The sequence below is a fragment of the Cyprinus carpio genome, chromosome A10 (genome assembly GCF_018340385.1).
Source record: "Cyprinus carpio isolate SPL01 chromosome A10, ASM1834038v1, whole genome shotgun sequence".
In the NCBI taxonomy this organism is placed as follows: Eukaryota; Metazoa; Chordata; class Actinopteri; order Cypriniformes; family Cyprinidae; genus Cyprinus; species Cyprinus carpio.
Genome location: NC_056581.1, coordinates 1,365,775 through 1,380,000, shown reverse-complemented (window position 1 = coordinate 1,380,000; position 14,226 = coordinate 1,365,775). Strand labels below are relative to the sequence as shown.

Below are 14,226 nucleotides of genomic sequence, written 5' to 3'. Positions count from 1 at the left end.
CTAGTGGGTCACCTGCATCAGATCCAGATCAGAGCTCAGGACGCCCTGATCAACCACAGCCAGTGGAGTGAATGGAGTCATGTGGTGGAAGCCCAGCCGTGGATCGGTCAGTAAACACACACACACACACACACATACACACACACACACACACACACACACACACACACACAAACACCTACCACACTTATTTTAACTCTCACTAATGAATGTAAGCAGTGTCATTTAAATATGCAGTCAGTGTTATGCACCAGTGGCAGGCATGAAATGACCAGAAATAGAAAACAACTTAAAAGTTATGTTTCCAGTTTGTGTTATAATTATTATGCATGCATTTTTGCATTGAGCTTATATTTGTTGAGATGGTAACAGTTTAGGGACCAATTCTTACTATTAACTAGTTGCTCATTATCATGCATATTACTAGCATACTGGCTGTTTATAAGTACTTATAAAGCACATATTAATGGCTTATTCTGCATGACCGTATTTTAGATCCCTTAATCCACCCCATACCTAAACTTAAAAGCACCTTACTAACTATTAATAAGCAGCAATTTAGGAATTTATTAAAAAAAAAATAATAATGTTTTGTCCTCGCTGGTTGTCATTCAGTGCATGAAAGTAAATTATGAGCTTTGGATTGTCAAGAGGAAAACTGACAGGACTGACTTTTGAGCAGAGCTGGTCATGAATAATTCAGAAGCGGTATAAATATATATAATTATATTTGTTTTGCAATTGTAGAGCCTTGGAAAGAGCCGACAGAGGAACTGGTGGATTTTAGCTTTCCATATTTCAACTCATTTCCAGTGAGGACAACAGACAAGTCTCCAGGTATTTGCTTTAGATTTGATACTCTGTAAGTTGAAGGAATTCTGAGAATTGTGTTAAAACTGCAACGTTGTTACTCTGTTTGACAGTTTATCTTTTCACTCATAGTAACTGAGAGGTTTTGCCAGGGATCGTTAAACGCATTCACAGATTAAACACATGATATCAGATGCTTTTGAGATCTTAGCCAGAGTCGGTTCACCCCCTTAACGTTTTCTGGATGGTTTGGTCTTGTGTGTGGTGGGCGGAGTTTCGCCCCATCATCTGGCTCTGACCAATCAAAGCGTGGCAGTCTTTATAATGCAGTCATGTGGCAGACCAGCATGACTCAGTCTGCTCTTCATTAGCTAACTGTTTCCAGGCCATTTATTTATAACCACTCATCTAGCATGTGAACACACTGTATGATTGCAAGAGTCATATTTATCAGCTCAAGAATGAAGTTTGACTCTACTCTAACAGAGTTTGTTTTTTTGATAAATGTGTCATAAAAAATGTGACATAAAAAATTCAGAAGAGTTTGAGCTTTTCAAAGTAGCCACCCTTTCCCTGGACTAACATGGAGCTTAAAAGCTTTTGCTCACACAGGAATGTCTTCATTTCTTAAGCATTATATGCTAACGATGGAAAAATTGAATAAAAATGGCCAAAAAGCAACTTAAATGACCTTAGGATGTAAATAAAGATGGACATCTTATTATTTTAACTGATATTTCTTTGTCAAGGCTCTCTTTTTTCACTGGTTTTACAAGTGCAATAACAGTAATATTTACCAAAAAATTAAAAAAAGTACAGTCACTAAATAATATGTCTCATTTTCTTTATTTTTGTTGTTTTATTTTTGTGTGTGTGTTGTATTTTGTTTTGTTTTTTGGCTTTATTTTGCCTTGTCTTGTTGCTTTGCTTTGTTTTATTTTGTTTTGTGTTGTTTTATTGTTTTATTTAATTTTATTGCTTTTGTTGTGATTTATTTATGTTTGATCTCTTTTTGTGCTTTGTTTATTTGTCTTTTGTTTGTTTATTTTTGTTTTGTTTTGTGTTTTCGTTATTTCTATTTTGTGTTGTTTTGTTTATTTGTGTGTTGTTTTTTGTTTATTTCTTTTGTTATTTTATTTAATTTGTTATAATTATTTGTGTTGTACGGTTTTATATTTGTGTTTTGTTTATTTGTGTTGCTGTGATTTTTTTTTGTGTGTGTGTGTGCTTTGTTATTTTGATTTATTTGTTTTTGTTTTGTGTTGTTGTGGTTGTTTTTTTTGTTTGTTTGTTTTTTTATGTGTTGTGTCTGTGCGTGATTTGTTCTGTGTTTCATTTGGTTTCAGTTTATGTTTTGTTTTTGCTTCAGATTCATCGTTACACCAGACTGGAAGCCTGGGACTGTTGATTTTGTTGGGTCTGTTTGCAGCGGTCATGGTGGCAGTGTTATTAACCATCATTGCACTTCTATGGTAGAGAATCTGCTCTATATTCAGTAACTAAATCCATACAAACAGGTTGCAACAATTAGACAGAGACACAAGACAATCTGTTATTTGATCTCTTAATTGTTCCCTTCATAGGGTCAGACAGAGAAAACAGGACAATGTGAAGAAAGAAGAATTGGCTTCCATGGTGAAGATGAAGTCCATACCGATCTAAAGTAAGCTGGCGCAGGCGTCTGACATTCCCTCCGTCTGCTGTTTTAGTGATTGGCCCATCTCAGTTTAAACAGTCTGGAGGAGAAAGCATGCTAAACGATCCATTTATGGTCACTATGTTGATACTTTGAATATACCACTGGTTGGCTGTCCTCTATTTTTACTGCACAGAAAACAAACTCATTCAAAAATGCAGTCAACAAAACCAACCTGCTTCTAGACTTTTCCTTAGATTAAAGGAAGTCCACTCTGAATGGAAACCATCAAAAGGTCACATACACACTGCACATTTTGAGAGTGAGAACAGCGTATTAATGTGGGAGTGAATGCCCTAAATGATTGTTTCGGGTGTGTATGGAATATAATAGCCACTCCTGAAGCTAGAAATAAGAAATGGTTTGGCATCTTGCGGCTCTGAACAAGAAACAGCTTAATCCGATAATCCTGAGTAAGTAATATTAGCGACTTGAGATGTTTTATTGTTTGTAAACTATCGTCAACAGGCGAATGTCTTGTTTATGTTGTTGTTGTGTCACTGTTTTTAAATAGCACACTCTGTCTGTACCGTAGTTTAATGTGGTTTGCAGATAGACCACAGGACCAGTGCAAGAAACGTCTGCGGAGACAGTAATTTACAAACCAGTCGAGACAAATCCCTCTGTTTCTGTATTTCACTAGCATCCTACCTCAGCCAAGTTGTTTAAAATAGACACCTATTTTTATATGTACACAAATAACTTAAAATTAAGTGATTAAAATATGAATTCATGTCATGTTAATGCCGATAGCAGCTGAGGAGTTTACATTATCATAGTGAACGCATGTAGAAATGGACCATCATGTTCATTTGAGTTAGTTATTTGCCGTTATTGATTAGGACAAAAACTCATCCATTTACAGTAATAGCTAGATTCTAGTCTACTTTATATGAGCTTTGAATGCTGTAGCAAAAAAAAAAATTAAGATAGAGACATAAACAGCATCTGTTCGCTTTGAACTTTGTGACTTTTCATTCATCTTTAGATCTGAATTTGTGACTCAAGCGGGAAAATGTGAAGATGTAAACACCATGATTTATATGAGACGCCTGCTCTATATTAGCCTGTAATCTTCCTAACTCTCCCACATGATGTAATAATTAATAGTTGAATGAAAATGAACATTGTCATTATTGACTCACACTCATGTCATTCCAAATATGTATGCTTTTATTCAGTTAGGGTTTCAAAATGTTTCAAAAACATGAGGGTGGAACAATGGTATAAATTTAGGCATGAAATGATCAATTTTGGTAAATTTTGTAAAATTGTTTTATTTATTATTATTGTTATTAGTATTATTTAAACAGAAGTTTTAGGACAATATAAAACATCATATTCAAAGCAAATACAAAATATACAACAAAATAAACTACCGTTCAAAAGTTTGGGGTCAGTAAGATTGTTTTAGTGTTTTTGAAAGAAGTCTCTTATGCTCATTAATGCTGTATTTATTTGACCAAAAATACAGTAAAAAGAGTAATAATGTTATATATTATTACAATTTAAAATAACTGATATCTATTTGCATATATTGTAAAATTAAATTTATTCCTGTGATGTAAAGCTGAATTTTCAGCATCATTACAGTGTCACATGATCCTTCAGAAATCATTCTATGATGATGATTATCATCAATTTGGAAAACGGTTGTGCTGCTAAATATTTTTTTGTAAAAATCATGCTAAATCAAAAGAACAGCATTTATTTGACAAATCATTTGTAGCATTGTAAATGCCACTTTTGATAAATTTAATGCATCCTTACTAAATAAATAAAAAAATTATTTGTAATTTTATTTTATAAAAATGTAATTGTTATTTTTATTATATATATATATATATATATATATATATATATATATATATATATATATATATATATATATTATAAATTTAGATTTTTTTTATTTTATTTTTTATTCTAAAATGAATTTATTAAATAAAATGAATAATAATAATAAAAAAATAATAATAATCTGACCCCAAAATTTTGACCTGTAGTATATTTTAGCAGTGTATATATATATATATATATATATATATATTAAAAAAACATTGTTTACACAATTGTTGCTCAGAGTGTTTAATTTTGTTGTTTAACTCTAACTTAGGTTTGAGAAGATGGCTGTCTTCAGTTCGGCCCTTATAGGGCATCAGTATAGGGAATCACCACCACTGACAGACTCCATTACCCACAATCCACCTCTCCTCTCGGCCTCTCAGAGGATGGGCTCTGAGTGGCGTGAACTGTGAACATGTACAGTCTCCAGTGTAGCACAATGCAATGGAAAAACACAAGGATTTCCTTCCTCCTTTACTTTTCTCTGCTCACAGCAAATTCTTGGACAATGAAAAACATATTTTTGTATTGCTCTTTCTTCCCGATATTCCCCGCACTCCACTGGACTCCACTTGTGACACAAGCAGTGCTGTGAAAAGGCTCAGCATTTGGCCGGATGTGCACAGCATTACGGGGCATTATGGAGAAAGTGGCGTTTCAGTCCTCAATCCGTAACCTTTACACAGCTGCTATCTTTGGAAGACAGAAAGTTGGCAGTCTTGGCGATGGACGCGGTGGTCTTTCTGTGGAGAGACAAAGACCGCTTTGTCTTTCTTCCTGCGAGATTTGTTCTCGGCGCTCATGACAGGTGGACACATCTGCAGCTGATTGGCTTCATCTGGTTAGTTTCCAGCCAGATGTAGCATCTAAAGCATTGAGTTCTGGGTAATAAACTCCCGTAAAATGCATTTCATCATGACATCAGCTTTAGAGTTCATGTCTTGACAGTAAACGCCAGCGAGGGTTACAGACACGCAACTTTCTGTGAGCTGGTGTTCAACAAAACTGCACTTCAATGCAATAAATGCATTTAATTTCTCTTGACTTTTTTGGCATTTTCTCTGCATTGAATCGAGACATGAATGTAAATCAGTCTTACAGTGTCACATATACACATCTGTAAGGTGATTAAAGCTGATTGTTTCTATGTTGAAGCTAATAGATATTCACAATATTAAATTCTATTGAAGCTCATTTATAAAATGAGATTGTTATACATTTATATTGTATGATAGTTTGTATACAGCATACTGTTCTGTTGTACATTGCTCTCCAGTGACATAAAGCTCAATGCATGCATTTTTGTAGTTCTTTTAAAATATATGATTTTATTGAATTATAAGACTTTAGTATGGATATCTTTCCTATAGGTACAAACCAACAAAAATAAGCACCGTTATCCAAAGAAAGATGTAAAGCTTTTTTATTTAATTTTTTTATCTGAGGGATGAAAAATGAAAACATTAATTGTGACTTTTTTTAATCTCACAATTGTTTTTGTTTTTTTCTTTTTTCTAATTCTTAGTTCACATCTCACAATTCTTTTTTTTTTTTCGCAATTCTGACTTTTTTGTTACAATTCTAAATTTATATCTCACAATTCTTTTTTCTCACAATTCTGAGTTTACATTTTCACTTTTTTTTTTTCCACAAAAAAAGAGGTGATTACGAGTTTATATCTCATAATTCCCACCTCTCAGAATTAAAGATATCTCACAAATTTTTTTATTTTATTTTTTTTCTGCTGGAAGTGTGAGTTTGCAATTCTTATTATAAAACGGATAGATCCGGTCCTTGATTCTGATTGGCTGAGCCACGTTTGAAGCTGTTGTAAATTACTCTACAAACATACACCTTTGTTTAAGTCTGTTGTTGCTCGGCAATCACTTTGTTGCATCCACATCCATTTCTGAGGAACTACATTGTTCGGCGGAAGAGTAATGTTTTTTATTAATATCATTAATAAAACCTTGCTACATATATGGTATAACCGTTCCGTTCCGCTTCGCGTCATGCCTAATAACGTCTCTTAGCAGTTATAAATTCACTGTAAACCACGACTTCTTGGGGCTTATTGCTTTAGTTTATATCTTGGAATTCTAACTTTATAAAGTATCTCAAGTCAAAATTGTGAGAAGAAAAGTCCAAATTGTGAGCTTTAGACTCAAACTCAGAACTGTGAGAAAAAAGAAAAATAAATAAAAAATCCCCCCTTTTTCTATCCTGTGATAAAAAAAAAAAAAAAAAAAAATGGCTTCCATATGTTTTCTGTTTTTTTGTTTGTTCGTTTGTTTGTTTTTTTCAATCAAATTCAAAAAATGCAAATTCCTATTCTGGGTTTGGCACCAAATTAAATATTCATTTGGGTTTATTTTTGATAAAAGCAATGTTATATAAAGACCAAAAGTGCAACTAAAAATAATGGACAATCTTTACAAAACTGTGATCATTTCTTCTTCATAATCCTGATAATTCATTGAAGATCTTTGGCAGGTTTTTTTTTTTTTTTTTTTTTGCCAGATGTTACATTTCTTCTTGCATTTTTGCACCATTTGCTCATAATCTCTGCCATTCGTGTGCCTTAACGTTGTGCCTGTTTCTGTTCCGCCAGCAAGAAGATTGGTGTGTTTTGTAGTATTCATGCTCCACGTGGCCTGTGCGATTGGTGCTCTAATGATCCTTCACTTTAAGATAGATTATGATTGAACAGTGAATCATTTATGCTTAATTCATTTACCAGTGTAAGAAAAAAAGTGTTTTGTTTTGTCAGTCAGTCATATTTGAGACTATACTCTTGGTTGTCCTGCGTGTGGAGAATATGTAGATTTGGTTGGTCTGTTCATTTAGGCTGCATTTAGGATTTGATCGACTTGATGATCAGCAACATCCAGTAAATCAATGGTTCTCAGCTGGTGTTGCTTCAGGACCCAGATTTAACTTGGGACGTCCGGCGTTGTGTTCCCGTCATTTTGACCTGGAAAGGATTTTCTTTTTCCCAAAAATGCTACTTTAATGTTGTTGCATTGGACTAAAACTTGCTGACTTTGAACACAGGATATAACAATTTCCCCCCAAAAAAGTGGATGATGGGATGGGATTTATTTAGTCAAAATTCAAAAATATAATTACCAGCTTACAAAAAAAAAAAAAAAATCATGTGATTGCAATATGCACAATTGTATGGTTTTGCCGCATCAGATTTTTCGCATTCAGCATGTTTGGGTCGTGACCAGTTGAGAACCACTTCAGCAAAGCATCTGAACACATGCTGAAATATCTTCTTACAGCTGATTGTTTATTTTTAGACCTCTGTCGTATGATTAATCTGTAAACGGACTCATTAAGGGTTGTTATTGGCCTGGCGTGTGTTACAGTCACTCCACACTGACCATCAAGTCTTGCATCAGAGAAATTCAATCTGGCGCTGAAGGAAACTGATGCATGATTCCAGAAAACCCAACCAAAGCAAACAAGCCGATCGATCAGCAATCATCTGTTACTGGCAGGACGGAGAGACTTCTACTTCAAGCAGGACAGGTTCTTGGAGAAAAATGTGTATAGTTCCCGTTTCCTCTTTGCAATTTTTATAATGTTGCATGCATGATGTCAAATCCAGATGTATTTGTAACACTGGACTACTGTTGCCTGTCAAATATAGGGAAAGGTGAACACAAAGGCGTCCACAGTAAATGTACATAATATATTTTTTTCCTGTACAACATAAGCTGTTTTATTATTCTTCTGTCTATATTTTTGTGAAATAAAAGTTATTTTATCTGAAGAAACGACTGTTGAGTGTCAGATTGGTGACGGAGCTCTTCACTGATATTGTCAGTTTGTTTAGTGGAAAATTCAGCAAGTCGCTTCCAATCACTCGCACGATTTACAAATATTTAATCATGAAAATCAGGCCGGGTTTTAGTTGCTTGTTGATTTTCTACAGCTAAAGTACTGTTACCCGGCCAAGGCTCTGGTGAAATCATACACCTCCAATATTTGAGTGGGGCCATTTGTAGTCTGGGGATTTACACGTTATATTGACTTTAAATCACATAATCCTAATATTTACATGTTCATCTGAATCATTTATGCTGCAGATCAAGATGTGGATCATGGGGTTTCAATCAGGTTAGTTTTGGCCATCTGGGCAATGGAATAAAGCCAGTGGGATACAAAAAATAAATAAATAAATAAAATAAAATAAAAATCTGCAAGTATTTTTATCTGTTTATTTATTTATTTGTCTAAAACGTTTAAGGGAACATTAAAAAATAAATAAATAAATAAAAAACTAAAAATGAATATCTGCAAGTATTTTTATCTGTTTATTTATTTTTATAAAACATTTAAGGGAACAACAACAACAAAAAAAACCTCCACTAATTAAACTAAAATATTTTATTTTTTCTCAATCACAGAAGTCACTAAACATTGTCTTAACATGTTTATTAAATGGCTGTGGACATATTAATCTTAACTTTTCATCCGAACATTAAAATTTGTGTTACATTATTGAATTTTATTATCATTATTTATTTATTTTTGTCTTTGGATAATAGATTTTAAAATCTTAAATTAATTTTAAATCTAAAATTTACCAGTAAAAGCACAGTTCTTAACAGAGACATCTTTCCCCATCTCACCCTGCTATTATCTTGACGTGAACATGATATATATATATATTTTTTTTTTTTTGAATGCCTGATGAGACAATGGAAGATTTCAAGTATATCAAATGGAGCTTCATTATGGCTTCAGAGTGGAGGGAATCAGAAGCAACAAATGAAGACAGAAAGCCAGTGGAACAGAAGTGTGCATGTGCACCTTTAGTGTGACTGCATGGTGACAGGTTTCAGAAATAAATAACGCTTTCAGTCATTTCTTGAAGATGCATCAACACCACATTATTGACAAATCAAAATCATGTGCAAAAAAAAGCATATAAATAAAATAAATATTTACAACAGTTACATAATTAACAAAAAAAAACAGAAAATGAATATATAAAGGCCAGGGACACGACTGTAGTTGGTCTACAGCTCCCTCTGCAGGTTTGAAAAGGCCTCGACAACTGATTTAAGCATTAGGCATCAATCCACAAATATAACTTAACATTGCTTCCCTTATTACCATAAAAACTGAATAAATACACAATTCTATCACTACTTCAGTACACACTAGTTTCCACTGCTGTAATTCAGGGCTTCCTGATGCAGTTTAAACTCAGCGCTTGACAAAAAAAAAGCTGTTTTTATGCACCACCAGTCAAAACACAGGACAATTTTTTTTTAATCGTTTATAATGATGGAAATGAGCTTGTGCCCAGTTAAGCATTTAACAAACAAACATTTCTGAAACAGTGAATCTAGACGAAATGAGGCAACAAAGATAAAATACAATATTTTTGGGTAGAGTATTATCCCTGTACGATACTGAAAATATGAACAAAGAACAAGTAGAATAATCCAAAGCTTCTGAGTGGTAGCATACATACACAATGCTAAATCAACTACACATTGTACTGTAAACACTAATATTGAACAATATCTGATTTAATTTGACCTGGAAGAAAGCCAAAGTGAGTCTAGTCTTATAAGGAAGAGTTCACCCGTTAACGGGTAAGAAAGTGTGATAATTTTCTGGCTATCAGGGATTAGTTTGTTTGTTTGTTTGTTTTTGAGATATGTAGCATTGCATCACTTGCTCACCATTGGATGCTCTGCAGTGAATGGGTGCCGTCAGAATGAGAGTCCAAACAGCTGATAAAAACATCACAATAATCCACAAGTAATCCACACCACTCTAGTCCATCAGTTAATGTCTTGTGAAGCAAAAGTCCTGCCTGAAACAAATCCATCATAAAGACATGTTTTAATTCAAACTGTTGCTTTCAGCTAAAAACGAGTCCATAATCCATAACAATGCTTCTTCCAGTGAAGTCAACATTTCATCTAATTCAGGAGAGAAATCTGCACAGACCCAGCCAAAACAGTCCAAAACAAATTTGTGGCTGTATTTTGATGTATGAGAAAACAGGAGATAGACCTTTTCTCTGGAGGAAGCATTATTATGGATTATGGACTCATATTTTGGCCAGAAGTGAAAATGTCTTGTTTCATGCAAACACGCAGCTCTTCTCTTCTCAAGACATTAACTGCTGGACTGGAGTGGTGTGGATTACTGTGATGTTTTTATCAGCTGTTTGGACTCTCATTCTGACGGCACCCATTCACTGCAGAGCATCCACTGGTGAACAAGTGATGCAATGCTACATTTCTCCAAATCTGATGAAGAAACAAACTCATCTACATCTAGGAGGACATTTTCAGGTTGAACTGTTCTTAACTAGGGAACCTTGATTAATTGCCAAGAAGTTAAACTGCAGTGTGCACACAAAGAGAGTTAATAACGGTTCTAACTGAATCATTTAAAAGTTCTGGGTGGTTTGGAAATAAAACAAGTATCAGCAAGTAATATTTACAGTTATTCCAAAGCCTGTGGCTTAAAAGGCAGCAATAATATTCTGTAATAATACAAAGCATTTCTGTTTTCGGTACCGTTTCAAAAGGTTTATCCATAAGTTAAACAAGGTCTACCAGTGTTTTCTGCTGCTTAAATACACTACAGAGAGAACACCGTCCTACAGTGATCCTCAACTGCAAACACAGCTCTCACAAGCATCAACACACATCCATTCTCAAAGAGGAATCTAACCTTGTTCCTGTGGCTTCCTTCACAAAATAAAAGCAATAAAGTAGCACTGTTTGATCAGACAAGTCTAAGCTAAATATGACAAAGCTGAAGCTTTTAAGCAGGGTTAGTAAGTGATTCCAGACCATCTAAACTAGGGCTGGGCGATAACATCCAACATCCATTTCTCTGGCCAAATAAATGATAAAACTAGATTTAAAAGCACTTTTTATTAAGCTATTAAGTTACTTTAATAGTTTCACAATCTTTCCTTTTATTGCAAGCATTAAAAGAAAATAAAAAAGATGTTGTAATAGCATTTTTAAATTTCATTTCAGTAGCAACAACGGCATAAAGATTCGGTCACATTCAGCACAGCTGCGCAAATGTTCATTGGTGAACTCCAGTCATTTCAACAGGAACAGTAGGTCATGGGACTCTTTCACGATAACTGAGCTGCATCGCAACCTTTTTTTGCTGTTTTCGCTATAAATTATCATTTACTTATGCTCATCGACATCTTTGTGCGGTGTTTTAATAAAGGCAGGTAAATGCTGTTTATTACTTTACATTGTTAAATGGATGCATATTAATACATTATTAGATATTCAGAATAATTAAATAATATCTACTTCCCAGCACTGAGAATCTAAATCCAAATCAGCAAATATTGAAAGTATACTATAATTTGCTCTGTGATGGATTTTTATATCAAATATATACAGCATATCGTACAAAAAGGCTGCAAAATAGATCTTTTATGCATTTTTTGTTTTTGAATCGCCCAACCCTAACCTACATCATCCGTATTAAAATACTCACAGTCTTCACAGTAAATACAACCTGATTTCACACGGATACCTGAAGGACCACAGTAGTTAAGAGTATCAAACACACTGACAATCTCTCAAGGAAGAAGGACGAATTACGTTGGAATGGCGATGAGGCGAAGAGCTAATGGAAATATATCAAGTGCAGTGTTTTTTTTGCTGGGAAAAAATAAAGAGAGAAGATCCACGGTCAAGTTTCAGACGTCGATGGCGACGCCGTGTTTGGTGGAGATCATGTCTCTGGTGCCGGTCAGGTACATGAGCACCGAGCACAGGTGAGGGAGGGTGGCTGTGATGGTGACGTACAGCCAGTAAGAGATGGGCGCCGTGTTTCCAAACGGACACACCCACAGACCGTGCCGAATCCCGTCGCGGATGTGGTGCGACGCCAGCGAGATGAACAGCATCCAGGGCAGGGAGCACCAGGAGTCCTTGAGCCGGCAGGCCCACATGAGGAGGCGCAGGGAGAAGCAGAGCGCGGGGATCAGGGTGGAGCAGTGCAGCGGAGGCCTGTGCGGCAGACTCACAGCAGCCTGCATCGACACAAACCAGATTAAAGCTCTGATCAATATACGACTGTCTCCTCACAGTGATGCCACTGCATTAATGCATTATTTGGCTGTCAGCCACGATCATTTTATCCTGTAATACTTATTATGCATATATAAATACACACACATGCATGTTTAGATTTAAGAAAAATATATATTATATTTGTATATTAAATATTTATATGTAATATAAACTATATGAATATAAAATATACATGTAAACACATTATGTAAATATTATTTTTTGTTTTTTTTGGTAGCGATTAATCATTCAGCAAATACAATAATGCAGTATTTTCAGAACAATTAGGCATCTAATTAAGATTATTATAAATTATATTTATTAATTTATAATTACTGTAACTGTAAAAACTGTAATATATAAAAAAAAAAAGAGACAAAAGGCCTCACTTTGAGTGACAGTGACCCAGCCGTGTAGAAGTGGTCCAGGTCAATGACAGAAGCCAGAAACCCGGCCAACACGACTTCATAGAAGTCACTCTTCTTCCTCAACCCGATGACGATGGCCCATGACCAGAGTCCGATGATGCCGTGGACGGCGTTATCGAGGACAGCCCTGAGCCACAGATGGTGCTGGATGAAGGGGAGCGTCAGAAAGGGGTCGGCGAGGAAGCAGAAAGCGCCCAGGCCCGCGCTGGCTAACAGAGACGCGGTGCTGAAGGTCTGGAGCAGGGCCTGAGCTTTCTCAGTCTCCACGGCCAGGTTCAGCGGCATCGCCTTGCCCAGAGATGAGGAGTCCAGCTTGGAGTAAAAGCCCCTCATCGCTGGCCTCTTCCATGGAGGGGTCCGGTCCCCGATCTGCTGGAGACACAAACACACACTGATTACAGCAGGACAGACAGTGCTCTCAAAATAAGATTTAAACCTGTCAATTAACACATCATGTTTGCATATCTTCAATAAAGGCATGAGCAGATCAAACATTCATAATAATATTAGCAGCAGCGTTATATATAAACATATACTGACACATACGACCTGAAAACAAACCGCCGTTGTGTATATTATATAACACCAAAAATAAAATAAGAAAGACATTACATATAAAATCATTGCATTAGAGTCTAATGTGATGCAGGCTGTCTGGATATTTCACATGTAGAGTTTTAAGTCTTGCAAAACTGCACTGTAATTCTGATTTTACATTGAAATACATAAATCAGTATTATGATCGGACATCTTTGTCTCGCGAGGGATGTTCTTACACAATTAGCATTAGCTTTGCTGCTAACTAGCTCATCAGCTAATTCACTGCTCAAGGCAAAAGACTGCATTTATTAGCCAAGATAACAACATTCACATGAAACCTCTAAACCGGTACTGTCCTCACACTAAATCAGAAGCCTGCTGTATTCACACACACTTCTCTCCTCACCTCATTTCACTCTCTTCTCTTCCTCACCGGCCTGACAACGGACTTATGCTTCCTAGAGACGTTTGATTCATGAATCACTGAACCGGTTCATCGAATTGAATCGCGAGTCGAACTGAAATGATTCCAACACGAGTCAGATCATAGTTTTTTTTTGTTTTTGTTTTTTTTTACTTGTGAATTAATGTATCTATACAGCAAAAGTTGTTGTTGTTGTTGTTGTTGCTGTTGTTTTTAGTCAGTAAATGAATTGCAATAATATGGACTTTCCATGCATAGTAATTCCAAATAATCAATTTACATTTTTTTTTTTTCTTGATCAGGTGGTGGTTAAATCTCCAATAAGAACGTAGAATACATCAGCTTTGAAGGTAGGCTGTGCTCTCTCCGTCTCTCCTCTCAGTCACTGTT

The 14,226-nt window shown here is 35.4% G+C and overlaps 2 protein-coding genes across 3 annotated transcripts in view; one reads left to right on the top strand and one right to left on the bottom strand.

Annotated features, from left to right (window-relative positions):
* Window positions 1-5,395, top strand: part of LOC109097480 (ciliary neurotrophic factor receptor subunit alpha-like) — a 31,334-nt gene extending 25,939 nt beyond the window's left edge. The window contains exons 8-12 of the mRNA XM_019111121.2: window positions 1-106; window positions 748-837; window positions 2,180-2,282; window positions 2,394-2,473; window positions 4,623-5,395. The exon at window positions 1-106 is cut by the window's left edge and continues 42 nt beyond it. Coding sequence (XP_018966666.1) covers window positions 1-106; window positions 748-837; window positions 2,180-2,282; window positions 2,394-2,472 — 378 coding nt within the window. The 3' untranslated portion in view covers window position 2,473; window positions 4,623-5,395. The remainder of the gene's footprint in view (window positions 107-747; window positions 838-2,179; window positions 2,283-2,393; window positions 2,474-4,622) is intronic.
* Window positions 5,396-11,252: 5,857 nt separating this feature from the next.
* LOC122134206 (transmembrane protein 267) lies at window positions 11,253-13,951 on the bottom strand. Of its 2 annotated transcripts, none has more exons than XM_042764678.1 (3): window positions 13,819-13,951; window positions 12,834-13,241; window positions 11,253-12,404 (listed from the first exon to the last, which is right to left on the bottom strand). In XM_042764678.1, the coding sequence occupies exons 2-3, from the start codon at window positions 13,203-13,205 to the stop codon at window positions 12,069-12,071; spliced, it is 708 nt and encodes a 235-aa protein (XP_042620612.1). In that variant the 5' UTR covers window positions 13,206-13,241; window positions 13,819-13,951; the 3' UTR covers window positions 11,253-12,068. The 2 variants fall into 2 exon arrangements, with proteins under 2 accessions (XP_042620612.1, XP_042620611.1); XM_042764677.1 differs by having other exon boundaries at window positions 12,834-13,244; window positions 13,819-13,941.
* Between the last annotated feature and the right edge of the window lie 275 nt (window positions 13,952-14,226).

Bases quoted from the DNA above. Each gene is read 5' to 3' on its own strand.
- LOC122134206 (XM_042764678.1), bottom strand. From the start codon at position 13,205: ATGAGGGGCTTTTACTCCAAGCTGGACTCCTCATCTCTGGGCAAGGCG. The intron at 12,405-12,833 runs GTGAGGCCTTTT...GTGTCGATGCAG, and splicing joins CTGGGTCACTGTCACTCAAA to GCTGCTGTGAGTCTGCCGCA.